The following is a 17,480-nucleotide window of genomic DNA, read 5'->3' as shown; positions in this document are numbered from 1 at the left end:
CAATCTAAGTAATAAATTTTACCTTTACCATTTAAAAAAAAAGGCAAGTAAAGAAAAAAAGACCTGGCTGAGCACCAAGTTCAATCACATGCAACTTTGATGTAATCTGGCCAGCATTGGTGGTCTTTGAGGCAAAACAAATAAGAATAGAAGGGTTTTCATTTCCTGGAACCTGTATACAGAAACAGAAACAAGTACAATGCCCTGATTTAAATAAAAGAGTGATATGACGCTTGCTCAAAAATCACAACTTGCAGAAAAGAAGAGAAACAAATAATCAAACCTTAAATGAGGCAAATGATGCAGCATGTGCTTCAAGAGCTTGACTGCGCTGCTGATCCACAGAGAAAAGCTGCATATTTCCTTTGACCAGTTGGGGCCTCTACAACCAAATTTTAAAAGTAGAATAAAAACTCTAGCAGTTATAATGGTCAGAAGAAAAACCATAAAAGTTTATTGTTTAGCCATCACCAGATAAAAAAATAAGATCATAACTGATCAATATAGCCTCTAACACCATATGAAGCCAATGATATTGAATGAAAAGTGATCAAAAAACAGGGGAAAGAGTAAAAAAAAATTAATTCTAATCAGCAAGGAAAGAATCAATAATAGCATCCAGGGGCGCAAGGCAGGAGCCACTGCATGGTGTAACGGTAAAATCTTGGCCAACAAGCATGAAAACATGAGTTTCTGTAAGTGGCAACTTTGTGCTAAAAACAAATGCCAAAGATTAGGTCTGTATTCAAGACCCCAGATAGCTGGGACCAACACCAGGTAATGGCATTTTATATAGGGATGCAAGTCAGATTGGATCAGGTTGAGTTGAGGTCAACCCCAACCAATCACAGGTTGTTGAACTCTCCAACTTTAACCCAACCTGATGACTTTGGGATTAGGTTAGCCCAATTTATTCACTTCTTTTTACCTTAAAAAAAATGTTCTCACTACTCAACTTGGAATTGTCCAATTAGTGTTAACTACATATGGGGAGAAGGTTATGGTGCGTTAAGACTTAAATAGTACCATACTTACATTGAATTATTTTTTTAACTTAAAATTATTGATACATATGCCCACATACATACATGGATGCATGAATATGTGTGTGTGTGTGTGTGTATATAATATAATATAATTGAATACAGACTTGAAACAGATCCATCAGAGAACCAACTTGGCTTTACACGAGGGAGATCAACCATGGAAGCTATATTTCTTTTGAGACGATTGATAGAAGAGAGAAGAAAGATCTTCATATGGTGTTCGTTGATCTAGAAAACGCTTATGATAGATTTACTAGAGAGATCATGTGGTCGGTCTTGGAAAAGAAAGGGATTCAAAATACATATATATAGACCTAATTAAGGATATGTACGAGGGACAACAACCAATGTTCGAAGACCAATTCGAGAGACTTCAGATTTTACTGTCACGAAGGTTCTTCACCAAGGTTTAGTACTTAGCCCTTATCCATTTGCACCGATGATAGATGAATTGACTAAACATATTCAGGAAGAAGTTCCATGGTGCATGTTGTTTGCGGATGACATTGTTTTAATTGATGAAACTAATGAAGGATTAAATGCAAAAATTAAGCTTATGGAAAAATGCCCTAGAAACAAGAGACCTTAAAATGAGTAGGACTAAAATAGAGTATGTGGCATGTAAGTTTAGCAATAATAGGAGTGTAAATCAGGATACACTTACAATTGGAGAGATAACTCAACGTGACCATTTCCAGTACCTTGGTTCAATAATTATAACATGGGAGAGATTGAGGAGGATGTCACCTAGAGAATTAGAGCAGTTTGGGCAAAATGGAGGGATGCATCTGGACTTTTGTGTGATAGGAGAATACCACTTAGATTAAAAGGAAAATTCTATAAAACAGATGTAAGGCCAGCTATGCTGTATGGAACTAGTGAAAAGGATTCATGTGGTTGGATAGAACTTTAAATTGAGTTGAATTGTTTTTAACTAGAAAACTATAAATAAATAAACAACTTATTGCATAACCATCAACTGCAAATCAAATTGCATGAAATTCAAAGGATTCCTCGTTATTCTACATTTTCTTTTATTGGTGCATTAAAACTCTTGAATATGCTTGGATGCTCCTATTGGTAAATACTACAACTAAGAGAAAAAAAAAAAATTATAGGCAATGGAACACTTAATCATTGAAGGCAACTCTAAACTGGTTGTTAGGTGGTTAGAAGAGCCGGAAATGACAGCATGGTCCTATAGAGGGGCTTTGAGAAGGTTCAGATGATTAAAATCAAATATGTCAGTCACATTTCAATGGGAAAGAAGATCGGAAAATGTCTTGGCAGATTCTTTAGCCAAACAATGGGTACATACATAGGAATCAGTTTTTTGGGGCTCATTTGTAAGCTTTATGATATAGTTTAGAGGCGGCATCTCATGCCTCTTTATGGGGATTTTGTGATATGTATCCTTTGTGCTGTTTAATAAAATAACGTTTATCTATCAAAAAAAAAAAAGAAAAAAAGAATGATAAATTTAGTGGAGATATTAAGTAAGCACATGTTGAACTAAACATTCAGAGTTCCTAGCAAAGCATGTAACTGTACATGCAACATATTGAAAATGCTTTGTTCCTGGTCATAACAAATCTGATTCACAACAACATATACAAACAATCAAACAACCAAAAAAAGAGGCATCTCCAAAAAGAGAAGTTGTTACGGGACCCTCAAGAAAATGGTAAATATGGCAAATAACACCACCATTCTTTATTCCAGTTTCCAATTTGTTCAACATAGAAAGCTAGGACCCCAACAATCAAAACAGAGCGTTATGTACATGAAAAAGGCAGAAATTTATAAGATTTAGGTCACAAATCAAAGAGACATGATGATATTAAAGTTGCAAGTATGAGATGCTTATTTAGAGCATGGTTTAAAGTATCGATAAACTCATAAGCCCAAATGTATTGGCAGGGGTGTATCAGTACTTTAAACCATTCACGTTTTATCTTTTTTAGTTTTTGTTTTTCAAAGTTTCATTTTATAGATGTCTTTATATTATTTAATAAATAAAATAAAGGGTTTCCTGAAAACACCTTTAAACAGGTGTATCGGAACCCTCACGATGTGTATCATATCGATACTTTGAACCTTGATTTAGAAATAAACTCAGTTTGAAGTAATGAAATATAACGCAACTACATACCTCAGGTGATCCTGGAGCAATGCCAATCAAAACCAACCACTTCTCTGAAGGATCACACCGATAATTAATTATTTGGTTATTCGCCAAATTAGCTGTCCTGTCAAACATCTTTACAGGCTCCGAGTCACCTGCATAAGAAATTTAGTTAGACATGCTAAAAGAAACTATCCAACCATAAAATCATCAGGAACAATATCTGAAACATAAAAATAACCCATTGGACAAGAAAATTTTGAAATATTGAAACTAGTCAAGTAAAGTTGTCATGGGAAAGGGTATCTTGCCTTCAATTGACCAATGATATACTGAGGTTTGTGTAACCAGGCCCAACAGTTTTGGGGTAATCCATTTCCAAAAGGCAACCTAAACCAAAAAACAAGGTGAAAATACTGAAGACTTGAATAAAATCGTTCACCTCAAAAGTCAAAGTCAAAACAAAATAAAGTCTGAGAAGCATTTGACATGTCCTAGTGAGAGAAATGGTTCCATGTCCACCTGCTCAGGCATCTGATGTGATTTTATTTTTGCTTTCATTTCAATGTTGAATATCTGCAGGTGATCCTGTGTAGTTCCCGGAAGTTGAGCTTCAAATAGAACAAAATAATTCATCAGCCAGCTAGGAGACAAACAGTAAGAATAACCAAATGTGTAACACATTATGGAACTAGATTTTGTTCAGGGCATCATAATCAGGAACTTACCAGTTGTCCACAATAAGAATGTGATATGAATATTGGAAGAATGTGTACTGTCAAAGGGAATGGGACAACAGCATAACAAAGCATTTCCATGACATCAAACTAATGGTTTGATGATCAACTGTTACCCCTTTTACACAGAAGGAAAGATACAAGTATACCGAGTTGGATAAACATACAAAGCAACCAATTAAGACATAATAAATTTAGAAGGAAGATTGCGTACTACAGATGGCTAATAGCGAAGCCAGTATACATTGACTGATACAACCTCAAAATGAAGGAGATATCGAAAGCAGATGTTATGGACGCCTTCCTGGGAAGACATACCATCGCCGCCAGCAGCAACAGGCACCTAACCCACCGCCAGCAGCAGCAGTGATTCAGTGATGCTCATCCTACCCAATTCGGCAACAGCAGCCTTATCTAGATTAGATTAGTTCATCTTGCTTGTTCTTATCTTATTGTTCTTATCTCTTATCTTATCTTGTTAGTAGCTTATCAGATTAGGATTAGCTTATCTTATCCTTAGCAAGATAGAACTGGAAGTCTCCCTATTCAGCAAGGAGACTCCCTTTGATTAGGACTCTTGTAATCTCCTATTTAAGGAGACCCCATTATTGAATGAGATATCGAATATTCAGTTGAAGAAGTGAGTTAGGAGAGTTGGTGATCTCTTGAACAAATCACCAAAGGCGCCAAGATAGGTTCATCAAGAGCAGGAAGGAACAAGGGAAAACAGGAGGTTTTCCCCGTGGACCGACCCGTGACGAGATCCTATTACCGGGCCCTCAACAACTTGGTATCAGAGCAAGGCGTCATGGGTGATCTGGAGCAGCTACCGTCCAGGGTCCACGACCTCGAGCACCAACTCGTGGAGACCAGCTCCGAAGTCCGTGAGATCAAAGACGAAGTGAGGGAGCTGCGACGCCTAATGGAGCTATTCCTTTCCAACAGGGAAGGGAACTCTAAAGGAGGGACAGCCGCCAATGGCCGCCGACCAGATCTGCCAGAGTCTTCCGGCGAACAGCAGTCCGTTAGCCAAAGAACCGCAGTCGTCCCCAAGTACAACAGGCTGGAATTCCCGTCGTACAACGGCAACGGAGACCCCTTAGGCTGGCTGCATCGCTGCGAGCAATTTTTTCGGAACCAACGGACATATGACTGGGATAAGGTAAGTCTAGCCGCCTTTCACTTAACAGAGGAAGCACAACTTTGGTTTTATCGGTTAGAGCAAGAAGAACCCGGGCTCAGTTGGCCCCAGTTTAAGTCCTATTGCCTTCTTAGGTTCAGACCCCCACTGACCAGCAACCCACTGGGTGAGCTGATTAACCTTAAACAGACCGGCACAGTGGCTGAATATCAGCGACAGTTCCAAACCCTCCTCGCGAGGGCATCCTCTGTGCGACCCAACCAGCAAGTGGATATGTTCACGGCAGAGCTATCAGAACCCCTGCGGGTGGATGTCGAGATGCAGAATCCCCCAAATTTGGTCACAGCCAAGAACTTAGCCCGTGCGTTCGAGCGCAAACTGCAGCTCAGCCGCGGAATTTTTAATGTGGGTCGGCCACCAAACTCATGGGTACCCCCAAGATCAGCAGCAACAACCCCCTCTTCTGCTACCAGCCGAGAACTGAAATCTCCCACCACCACCACCTCTAGACCAGTGACAAGTACAGGTAGTAACATGGCCGCTCCACCCATTAAGCGTCTGACCAGGGCAGAAATGGCAGAACGCCGAGCAAGAGGCCAATGTTTCAATTGTGATGACCTCTACTCGGCAGGACATAGATGCAAGAGGCTTTTTTGCCTCCTCATCGATGAACAAGAGGAGGAGGAAGAAGAACCAGTCATATTCGAGCCAGAGATCTCTCTCCATGCGATCACCGGCATTAAAACTTCTCAGACCATGCAGTTACAGGCACAGATAGCAGGTCAACCGGTGCGCATTCTCGTCGATTCAGGGAGTACATACAACTTCATAAGTGAACATGCCGCCCTTTAGTTAAAACTGCCAATGGAGCTTCGACCGCGACTACAGGTAGCCGTCGCAAATGGTGAAAGAGTTCACAGTCCAAGAATTTGTAAGGACGTGCCGGTACAGGTCAATTCTGAACTGTTTCTTGCTGATTTATTTGTACTTTCATTGGATGGGTTCGATATTGTTCTCGAGGTCAAGTGGTTAATTACCCTAGGCCCGATTTTGTGGGACTTCAGCGCACTCACCATGACCTTCCACCTAAATGGAAAGCAAGTTTCATGGCACGGTTGCAGGGTTAAAGAAAGGACACCACAGGTTCATGCACTTCAGACAGAACCGGCAGCCATGGAAAAACTTCTCACCGAGTTTTCAGATCTGTTCCAGGAACCCAAGGGCCTCCCCCCTCCCCGAGCTTGCGACCATCGTATTCCTTTGGTGGCGGGTTCAGCACCAGTCGTTGTCCGGCCTTATCGCTACCCTCGCTTACAGAAGGACGAGATAGAGAAACAATGTACAGAGATGTTGAACCAAGGAATCATACGCAAAAATCACTCCCCCTTCTCTTCGTCGGTTCTGTTGGTGGCGAAGCAGGATGGAACGTGGAGGTTCTGTGCTGACTATAGAGAACTCAATGACCGGATGATCAAAGATAAGTTCCCCATTCCCGTGGTGGACGAACTGCTGGACGAGTTGCATGGTGCCCAATATTTCTCTAAGTTGGACCTCAAGTCCGGATACTTCCAAGTTCGCATGGCTCCCAGTGACGTGAAGAAGACTGCTTTTCGCACCCACCATGGCCACTTTGAATTTTTAGTCATGCCATATGGACTCTCCAACGCCCCATCTACATTTCAGTCACCAATGAACGAGGTATTCCAGCCCCATCTGCGCAAATTTGTTTTAGTTTTCTTTGATGATATCCTCGTTTACAGCAAATCATGGGTAGAGCATGTCCACCATCTGAGGACCGTTTTCGAGCTCCTACACCAACACAAATTATTCCTGAAACGGTCCAAGTGCTCCTTCGGGGAGCGACAGGTTCTTTATCTTGGCCACGTCATCCATGGGCAGGGTGTGACAGTTGATAGTTCCAAGATTCAGGCTATAAAAGAATGGCCCAAACCTCAATCAGCCAAGGCCTTACGCAGGTTCCTCGGTTTAACGGGTTACTACCGCAAATTTGTACAGAAATATGGAGTGTTGGCAGCCCCGTTAACCAACCTGTTGAAGAGAAATTCCTTCCGGTGGGACGACGCAGCAGATGAAGCTTTTCTGACACTGAGAAATGCCCTGTCTTCCACCCCTGTCTTGCAATTACCTAATTTTGCCCTCGAATTTATAGTCGAGTGCGATGCTTCCAGAGTGGGTATCGGGGCCGTACTACCGCAGCAAGGGCACCCGATTGCTTTCTTCAGCCGCAGACTGGCCGACCGGCACCTGAAGCTTCCAGCCTATGAGCGCGAACTAATTGGCCTAGCCCGAGCCGTCCAGCACTGGAGGCCATATTTGTGGGGGCGGTCGTTCGTCGTCAAAACTGATCATTACAACCTCAAATACCTGTTAGAGCAGCATCTCACCACTTCCCCTCAGCAGCATTGGGTTAGCAAACTGCTCGGGTTTGACTTCTGGGTGAAATATAAGGCGGGATCCTCAAATCGTGCAGCTGATGCCTTGTCTAGGCGAGATGAAGACGCGATGGTTCTGTGTAGCATTTCCCATCCTCGGATCTCTCTGTTTGACGACATTAAGAAGGCAGCACCACAATCCCCGGAATAATCGCTCTTGCTACAGAAGATCCAATCCGGCACCGCCGACCCCAATTGGTCTCTTCAAGACGGGTTGGTACTGGATAAGGGACGAGTCCATCTTCCACCAAACTGCCCGTTGATTCCCACCATCATCACCAGCATCCATAACTCCACCCACGAGGGCATTCAAAAAACACTACACCGCGTTCGATCTGATTTCCATTAGCGAGGTATGAAGACTTCTATTCAAGATTTTGTCCAGAATTGCTCCACATGCCAACAGCACAAATGGGAAAACCTACACCCGGCAGACCTCCTTCAGCCCCTTTCCATCCCGACACAAATCTGGGCCAACATCTCCATGGACTTCATTGAGGGACTACCCAAGGTAGGTGGCAAATCAGTTTTCTTCGTGGTAGTCGACCGCTTCTCTAAATACGCCCACTTCATTCCTCTATCACACCCGTACAATGCCACTTCAGTTGCCCTCACCTTCTTCACACATGTCTTTTGCTTACATGGGTTACCAGAATCCATCGTCAGCGATAGAGACCCGGTTTTTACTAGTGCCTTCTGGAAAGAGTTATTCCAGCTACACGGCACCACCCTGGCCTACTCATCAGCTTACCGGCCACAAACCGACAGTCAGACGGAAGTGATTAACCGCACAATCGAGATGTGTCTCCGCTGTTTCGTAGGCGATCAACCACGACAGTGGGTGGATTGGCTCCCTTGGGCCGAGTACTGCTACAACACAGCCTACCATTCTTCCCTCGACATGACTCCCTTTCGCGTCGTTTATGGCAGGGATCCTCCTTGCTTGCTGTCCTACGAGCCCGGTTCTACTCGTTTGGAAGATCACTCCTTACAAGAACGCGATGCCCTCCTAGTCGACGTCCGCCTTCGCTTACAGCAGGCCCAACTCCGCATGAAGCTCCACTATGACAAGCACCACCGGGAACTGTCATTCGATCCAAGACAATTTGTTTGGTTGAAACTCCAGCCCTACCGGCAACGCTCCTTGCGCCACAAGGCTGCCCCGAAGCTGGCCCCTAAGTTCTATGGGCCCTACAAGGTTCTACGACTAATTGGCAGTGTGGCCCACCAGCTGGAATTGCCTGAGACCAGCCGGATTCATGATGTCTTCCACATCTCCTAGCTGAAGCCATTTACAGGTGTTCCCCCGGACCAAGTTCCCTCCCTGCCACCCTTGAAAGATGGCAAGCTGTCACCCGCTCTCGTTTCAATCGTGGAATCCTTGAAGTCTTGGTGGAATGGTGTAATTTACCATCAACAAAAGCCACATGGATTCCATTGGCAGAGTTCCAAGCCACATATCCAGAGTTCGAGATTGAGGACAAGCTCGTAGTCCAGGAGGGGAGTAATGTTATGGACGCCTTCCTCGGGAAGACGTACCATCGCTGCCGGCAGCAACAGGCACCTGACCCACCGCCAGCAGCAGCAGCAGTGATTCAGTGATGCTCATCCTACCCAGTTCGGCAACAGCAGCTTTATCTAGATTAGATTAGCTCATCTTGCTTGTTCTTATCTCTTATCTTATCTTGCTAGTAGCTTATCACATTAGGATTAGCTTATCTTATCCTTAGCAAGATAGAACTGGAAGTCTCCCTATTCAGCAAGGAGACTCCCTTTGATTAGGACTCTTGTAATCTCCTATTTAAGGAGACCCCATTATTGAATGAGATATCGAATATTCAGTTGAAGAAGTGAGTTAGGAGAGTTGGTGATCTCTTGAACAAATCACCAGAGGCGCCAAGATAGGTTCATCAAGAGCAGGAAGGAACAAGGGAAAACATGAAGTTTTCCCCGTGGACCGACCCGTGACGAGATCCTATTCCCGGGCCATCAACAGCAGATGATTTTAGTTCTAGACAATCAACAGATGAGCAGAGAGAGAGAGAGAGAAGTATTCAAGCCTCAGTGCATGAAATCTACTCAGAAGTAGATCAAAAACAAGAGCCAAAAGAAGCACCTTGCCCACAACCAAACTCAGTGTGAACTAAAATCCTGTTCACAATTAATTTTACAATCTCTAGACATAAACCTTTCACATCACTTTTAACACCCCTCAAAAATCCATCTTTCTTTCCTTCCAAATTCCTCAAACACTGCAAATGGAACACAGCTCCATAAAATCTTTGCCTTCTTGTTTACATGAATAGTTGGTGACAATGAAAAAATCTCATCAGGATGCCTTGACTGCTACAATTTCCTCCTAAACAAAGAAAAGAAGAAGCTGCAAATAAACTTTATTGTCTTGCAGTCATTGAAAAGATGCCTTACATCTTCATCATGACCGTTACATATATGGCACCAATCCACCAACTGAAAGCCTCTTCCTTTTGATCTGCTGTCAAATTGCTATTCATAGCCACCAAGTGAATGTGTCCACCCTTGAAGGTATTGTGTTTCCTTAAATGCCATAAATATTCTGCTCCTGCCCGCTCTTTAGTTTGTCCTGTGTGGTCACCACCAGGAAGTGGACTTATAAAGCTAAACTTTGACGGAAGTAGTGAGGGAAATCTAGGTCCATCAAGTGTAGGAGGGGTTTTCAGAGATGAGGATGGGAAGGTGCTCACTTTGTATTCAGGTCCCATTGGGTTTGGAAACTCTCTCAAAGCTGAGACCTATGCAGTACTGGAGGGTATAAGGAAATCTAAAGAACTGAATATACAAAAGTTGGTCATTGAAGGGGACTCAAAGCTGGTTTTAAGTTGGTTACAAGAAGGTAGTGCACTTTGGAAATATGCTAATGAGAGGAGGGAGATTAATTGGCTAACTAGAGGACTGGAAATCAAGTTTCAGTGGGTCAAGAGAACAGAAAATGCATTTGCTGATGCTTTGGCAAAGCAGGGGGTGGGAAGGGATCAAATGTTTTAGGCTGTTCTGTAACTTTTTCTTTTTTGTTATCTTCCTGGAGAGAGTTAAGCCTGTTTATCTCTCTTTGGAGTGTTATAACTAAATTCTTTTAATCTAATGAATCCCAGTTATTGATCAAAAAAATGCCATAAATATTGGAGTGATCCATTTAATTACAAACAAGAATGTTGTAAAATGATTTAACAGTAAATTGGTCATTTCTACAGTCTTATCCACCATTTCACATCAACCACACCAGGTGAAATGCTCCCATCTTCAAGCTTTCTCCAAGGAATGGCATAGGCTCATAGCAGTTTCTTGGACCACCACACCCCCAAAAACACGAAAAAAAAAACATCAAGTTTAACTTCAAAGGCTGCAGTTTCACAAATCCAAGAACATCAAGAACTTGAATTTTAAAAGCAATTAAGGAAAATTGATTGCATTATTCTCCGGAGCTGTTGGCCATGGAGATTCTATTAGACAAGAATACCTAGCAGTTAGGCAAGGTCAGAGATTATTAAATTCCTTAAACCTTACAAAACTAGTGGTGGAGAGGGGATTCAAGATGATTGTGGAGTGGTTAACTAGAAGAAGCACAAGCTCTCATGTAATGAGGGAGATTGAGGAACTGGCTGCATATAGATTTCAGACGGGTCCAAAGATCAGCCAACTAATGAAAGAGGGAGCACTGAGGAATCGATTGTTTTGGAGTGTAATTCCCCATGATGTGGACTTGTTAAAACTGTACAGTGGGGCACATTGGGGTAGCAAGGGCTAGCTGATGCTTGGGGTGTTTGGCAAACTAGGACTACATCATTTTTTCCACTAATTAATAAAACTTTGGACTGTTAAAGGTCAAAAGAATTCCCCATGCCTATCTCTTGATTACAACTTATCTCACAAATCCATCTCCACTCAAAAAGATGTTATTACCATATAGACAGGAATATACAAGTATAATCAATTTACAACCATTAAGAAACAAGCAAACCCATGAGAGCCTAGCACCCAATTGAGTCTCCCCAATTAAGTCTCCCCAATTACACCCTCTCACACCATATTACAGATAAGCCCAAAACACTTGATTCCTAGTGACCCCTTGTTTAGCTAGAGCATCAGCTAGACTACTGGCGGACTTTTGCACCCACTGAATTTGTAACTGAATATTCTATGACAGTCATTTGAGAGCTTTTATGTGTCCATAAAATCTTCTCCTGCTTCAACAACCAACCAATCACCATCTTAGAGTCACCCTCAAAATTTGACTTTTCCACCCCCTGTTTCCATTGCTTCTGCACCCCATAAATTTTTTTTTCTTTGGATAAGTTTTCTGCACCCCATAAATTACTGCCAAAAATTCTGCTCTTAAGGAATCCCCCACTCCAGTTGGTCCTGAAAATTACCTTCTTCATTTCTAAATATTCCTCCTATCCCCAAATGTTCCTGGATTTCCCAAGCTACTTCCATCAAAATTCAGCTTCAGAAAGCATTTCTCTGACATTTCCTAAATTCTCATCCCTCTTCCTTTCCTTGATGAAGAGCTTGCAACTTGAGACCAATTTCTAATAATATCATCCATCAAGAATGGCTCAAAAATGCCCATCTTTCTTACCTAATGTGCTACCTTGACAACAATGCTTTCAATTACTGCTTCTTTACTCCTTTTCTTCTCCTCAAAGATCCACACATTTCTTTCCTCCCAAATTGTCTAAATCAACGCAACCCTCTGTACACCTCCACAAGTCCACATAACTCAATACCTTTTCCTTGCCCAGCTAAAAGTTATGAGAGCAAATAAGCTGGATGCACATGATGGATAGTTCCAAATGCAACCAAAAAATCCATTCCCAAATGTAAAGAGCAAATGAAAAGGAGATTAGTAAATGGTAACAAGATTCATCATTTGACCTGCATAAAGTGCACCAGTTGGGGGGATTAGGGGCGTCCATAAAAAACCAAAAAATCGAACTGAACCAAGAAAACCGAAGCGCAAAATGCGGTAAACCGAACCGACCAGTTCGGTTTTGGTTCGGGATTTTTGAAAAACCGAAGGACCGGTTTGGTTTTTGGTTAACCTACAAAAAAACCAATGGTTAACCGAACCAACCGGTATATATATTTTTATGTAAAATTTATATATATTTTTAATATATGTCACATTTTCTATGTATTATATATAAATATATATTCATTATATATATAAATATATACTTATATTATATTTATAATAACCTATTTATAAATATAATATATATATTATGTATTTTTCAAATATTTATAATATATTATATGTCATTTTTTATTCATTATATAATATTGTACATATATTTGTATAATATATATTATAAATATAAAAAACCGAAGAACCGAACCGGTCAAAAACCGAAACCGGTAGACCGGTTAACCGATGGTACCAGTTCGGTTTCGGTTTGGAGAATTGGAAAAACCGGTACCACCGGTTCGGTTTACAAAAAAGTGCCATGGTTCGATTAACCGAACCATGGACACCCCTAGGTGGGTAAGCTCAAAATAGAAGTAGGCCACCTCCTTTGTAGGAGGCCTGAAGTATTGATGCTTTCATGAAACAGTTCCCAACAGAACACCATTATTTTAGGAAGAATAGGTTTACATTACACTAGCGGTGTAATCAAATCAAGCTTTAATCAAATAGTTTTGGCTTGAGATCAATTAGTGTATTAAAAGCAGGAAGCACAAAAACAAAGTCCATGGGGCTTTTGTGCCCAAGACGCGCTCCTTTTTGAAGCAAACACAAAATTTATAAAAGCAAAAATTCAAAGACATGCAAAAAAATCAGAAATTTTCAAAATGAAAACAAAAAAACAAAAAAGTATATATATAAACAGTAATATGTAAAAAATACAAATGTTTTAAGCTAAATGTTTTAAAAATCCTATTAGCTCAAATTTTAAAAATATAAACATAACATATAACACACATTCAAAGTGAAAAAGTAAAAATAAAATTAAATATAACATATAAAACATTTTCATGCACACAAAATTAAAGCACATGAAACTTTTAATTTCTTTATTTCTTCCCCAATCACATTACCCCAATTCTACGACCTTCTTTATACCAAGCCCAAGCCCCTTGAGGCAAGGTTAAACAAATCCATGCTAGAGTCTTAAATCCTTAATTCATGAACAAAAGTTTGATTTTGTAATTTTAATCATAATTCCTTATCTTTAAAAGTCTCTTCTATTAAGAAGGATGAATGTACAACATTAGCAAAATTGGGGTTCTCGGACAACTTGTGAGAAAACGAAACTTACAAAAAAATGCAAAACTTAGCTAAGGTACACCAGGCACACGCCTTTGTAAAGGGGTTGGACCCGGGCCTATGTTCCAAGGCGTGCCTTCTAAATCACAGGGCTTGATTCGAGTTCGAATTTCAGGGAAAATTTGATCAGTTATTCAAACTAGAATTTTACCAATAAACCTACACCACACTTTAGAGGGATGAAGTTTCCAAACACAATTATCTTCTTACCTAGGATTGAGGAAAATCCCTTCTAAGGTGTTCAATAGATTGGCCACCAGCTGAATTTTTGACTCCCTAAAGTTTCTCCTAAAACCTATGTTCCAACCAAAACCTTTGAGATGTTAATCGACAGTTTCATCTATTTGGGTGTTTTCATTGTCTATAATCTTGACATTCCCAGTCCTCAACTTCATAATTATCCTGCTTCTTTGATCTTCATCATTAACATGCTCTAAAAGGATTCTGTGAAACTAGAAATGTTCTATGTTACCCTGATCGCCTTTATAATCTTGACATTCCTGGTCCTCAACTTCATAACTATCCGCCTTCTTTTGATCTTCATCATTAACGCCCTCCAAAGGGTTCCATGAAACTAGCAATGTTCAATGTTACCCTAACTTGGCAAGGACATGGTTGGACAGAGCATCCAATATGAAATTTGACTAAAAGTTGAAGTATTTGGCATGATTGTACAAGTATCCAAGTATCATTTGCATTGTTCAATAACTCCTCTTTTATGAATAAAACCTTTGTCAAGTATCTGATTATTACCTTTAACAACAAAATTGGACCCCCCCCCCATACAAGTTCCTAAACTACTAGAGGCCTCAACCTCATTTAGCCTCGAAAACAGAGAAGTATCATCCACCATCCACCACGATTCAACAAGTGTTTCTTTGATGAATTAGACACCAGAGGCATCACCTCTGTTTCTGATAAAAAGAAGATGGACAACCAAGAATGTTTTATTGCGTTTTCCTATGAATCACTTTAATTTTGTTGATGGATAAAAAAAGCCTATGTGTCAACCTAGAAGGCTAGAATAAAACCATGGCATGGATTTATTGACAGCTTAAGAGCCTTATCCTTGCTCAATAGGCCTAGTGATTGGTCACACAACAAATTACTCTCACCCTCACCTAAAGGTACCAATGATTTTGGCATTATAATCACGCCAAATTAACTCACAAGTCATGAGTTCTGATTTACCATCACACCTAGTAACTTGTAATCTTCCCAAAATTTCACCTTAACAGTAAGAGAATCCAAATGGATCATTTTTCCAATCTATCCATCAAAAGGAGATAATTGGGCTGGTAAGCCACAATTTTTCGTAGGGGTTCAAGCAACAAAGTGTTGGCTTACAGACAAGAGATAAGAGAAGTATGAAGACTTGGTGAGGAGCTGGGGGCAAAATTCCAATAGGCACACAGATCAGCCAACGGTATGGTTCATACACTGGCAATACAAGGACCACACGGGGAAGAAATATCTTGGGAACGCACTTCCCATGGGGGGAAATTTGCAATTCTGGTAGTAGGCTGAGAATTAAGAAGCAGAAGCTGGCCCAACTTACAGAGTGCAAGGCACTTTATACATATTTGTTCTTTAATCAATGAACAACAAAATATCCATAGTTATGGAGTTGCCCATCAAAAAAAGCCACAAGCTTTAATGAATTGTCAAGCCTAATAACCCACAAGCTTTGCACCAAACCATTCAACAGTACAAAGATAACAGTGGTTATTTTCCATCCTATCAAACAAAAAATAGAAAATAGAACCACCAACTTATCATGCCACGACAGATGTAATGAATTTTACAAGAGAGAGAAGTGGAAAGGAAAAGAAACAAACAAAATGAACCAAAAGACAGAAAATTGGGGAATGGACTAGCAGCCTAAATAAAGAATTTATTCATTTGTTGCTTTCTCCACTGCAAAAGTGAAAAATATCACTTCTCAGTGGCAGGTTTGCAGTGTTGTTAATGTGGTGAGACTATGACAAACCATTTGCCCTCCCTATGTGATGCAATGATTTAATCAGTGCCTTAGGCCAACTAGTCGGTCACAAAATTTTCAAATATAAATTATTGATGCACCCTCATATACAAGTTAATATAGACTAAGTATTAAAAAAAGAATGATATAGAACATATAGTTTACAATCTTCATTTCGAAGAACATAAAAAAAGGATGAATTGAGATAACGAATGATAGTCTTTCTTTTTCAAAGAAAGAGTGCAAGCTTAACTGTTTGCTGTAGCCCCTTGATTGGAGCAACTAAATACCAGCAAACTACCACAGTAAGAAAACCTAAGAACTCCTCTAGTTCTTCTTTGATTTTATACACCATTGCCCAACCACGTCACATAAGTCATTGCAAATGTTTGTTTGCTTGAAGCAACAAGCATGCATTTAACAAAAAAAAGCATATATGGTATTGCTTAAAATATTTAGGAATATGTAAAAAGAAATAAAGCTTAGAAATAACTTTATGCACTAGTGAGTCTTTGACTCGAAACACAAATATGAGATCAGAAACTTAAAACGTGCATCAAAAAATTAACTCCACTAATAATATCTTACCTTTGAGAGCAAGTATTCTCGCATTTGGGTTCATCAAAGCAGAATCAGCAGTAATGGGCCTTCTTAAAGGTTGCATAGGCATGCTCATGTCAATGATAACCACACTATTCTGAGGGGATGTTTCACGAACACATATGTATTTGTCCGACTCCATTGTAACATGTGTGAAGGTAATAAATTGAGGATTGATCCCTATACTTGGTAACTGCAGGAACAGCAGATCAAACAACAGAATTAGAAGAACACACCTCACCTTCTACGGATCACAAAATTTGAAAAGAAAAACAAACTGAAGATCATGCATGGAGATCCCAAAACCCAAAATAATGGGAAAGGTGAAAATTTTCAAATATCAACAAGCAGATCCAGCACTCATGGATGACACCATTTTCTGCCTTACAGATCTGAACAGATCCCGGATCTACCTAAGCTCTAAGTAAAAAATCCACCAGACACTCGTAGAACAAAATTTCAAGTGAAACTATAGCCTATAGGCTTCTTATGAATTGATTGCAAGCTTATTTCGATTGACAGAAATAAATGCAACCTGGATTCGTCAATGCCAGCAGAAGAAAACAGAAACAAAAAGAGCGAAATCGAAAATAAAACTCGGTACCTCATTAATGATCAAAAACAACAGCACATCAATCCAAACCCCACCTTTCTAACAAATTCAGCTTAAATTCTAAGATTAGCCACAAAATCGAGAAGATAAACTCTTGAGACAAACAAACGAAACAGTACTCACCGTCAATGCCTCTTTCATAGTGATCGGAGCACTTGCGGCAGCCATGGTGCTCAGATCGACGCTTCAAAACACGGAATCTGAATTGCCGAAAGGATGAAACCCCCTACCGAGGGTTCAAAACTACACCTGTTTGGAGATTGATCCCTTGGAGATCCAAAGCAACGACAAACCCTTTTTAGCTCTCCAAGCCGGAGAGAGAGAGAGAGAGAGAGAGAGATGGATCTGAACTTCCGAAGGAAATATAAGCGAGAGACTGTGCGAGTTGCTTATTTTTCCTCTCCCTTTGTTAGTGTCAAAATGACATTAAATTATGTTTAAATGCGGTGTACATGGAATTCCATCATATTATCGTTC

The 17,480-nt window shown here is 40.5% G+C and overlaps 1 protein-coding gene across 1 annotated transcript in view; it reads right to left on the bottom strand.

The window, feature by feature from the left end:
* Positions 1 to 17,480, bottom strand: part of LOC104602563 (clathrin heavy chain 2-like) — a 29,966-nt gene extending 12,486 nt beyond the window's left edge. The window contains exons 1-7 of the mRNA XM_010266290.3: positions 17,127 to 17,480; positions 16,379 to 16,583; positions 3,694 to 3,782; positions 3,483 to 3,561; positions 3,199 to 3,326; positions 284 to 382; positions 64 to 172 (exon numbers count right to left, since the gene is read on the bottom strand). Coding sequence (XP_010264592.1) covers positions 64 to 172; positions 284 to 382; positions 3,199 to 3,326; positions 3,483 to 3,561; positions 3,694 to 3,782; positions 16,379 to 16,583; positions 17,127 to 17,171 — 754 coding nt within the window. The 5' untranslated portion in view covers positions 17,172 to 17,480. The remainder of the gene's footprint in view (positions 1 to 63; positions 173 to 283; positions 383 to 3,198; positions 3,327 to 3,482; positions 3,562 to 3,693; positions 3,783 to 16,378; positions 16,584 to 17,126) is intronic.

This window comes from Nelumbo nucifera, chromosome 2 (assembly GCF_055504915.1).
Source record: "Nelumbo nucifera cultivar China Antique chromosome 2, China Antique-T2T, whole genome shotgun sequence".
In the NCBI taxonomy this organism is placed as follows: domain Eukaryota; kingdom Viridiplantae; phylum Streptophyta; class Magnoliopsida; order Proteales; family Nelumbonaceae; genus Nelumbo; species Nelumbo nucifera.
Note: the sequence above shows the minus strand (reverse complement) of the source record. Positions and strands in the feature narration are given on the sequence as shown.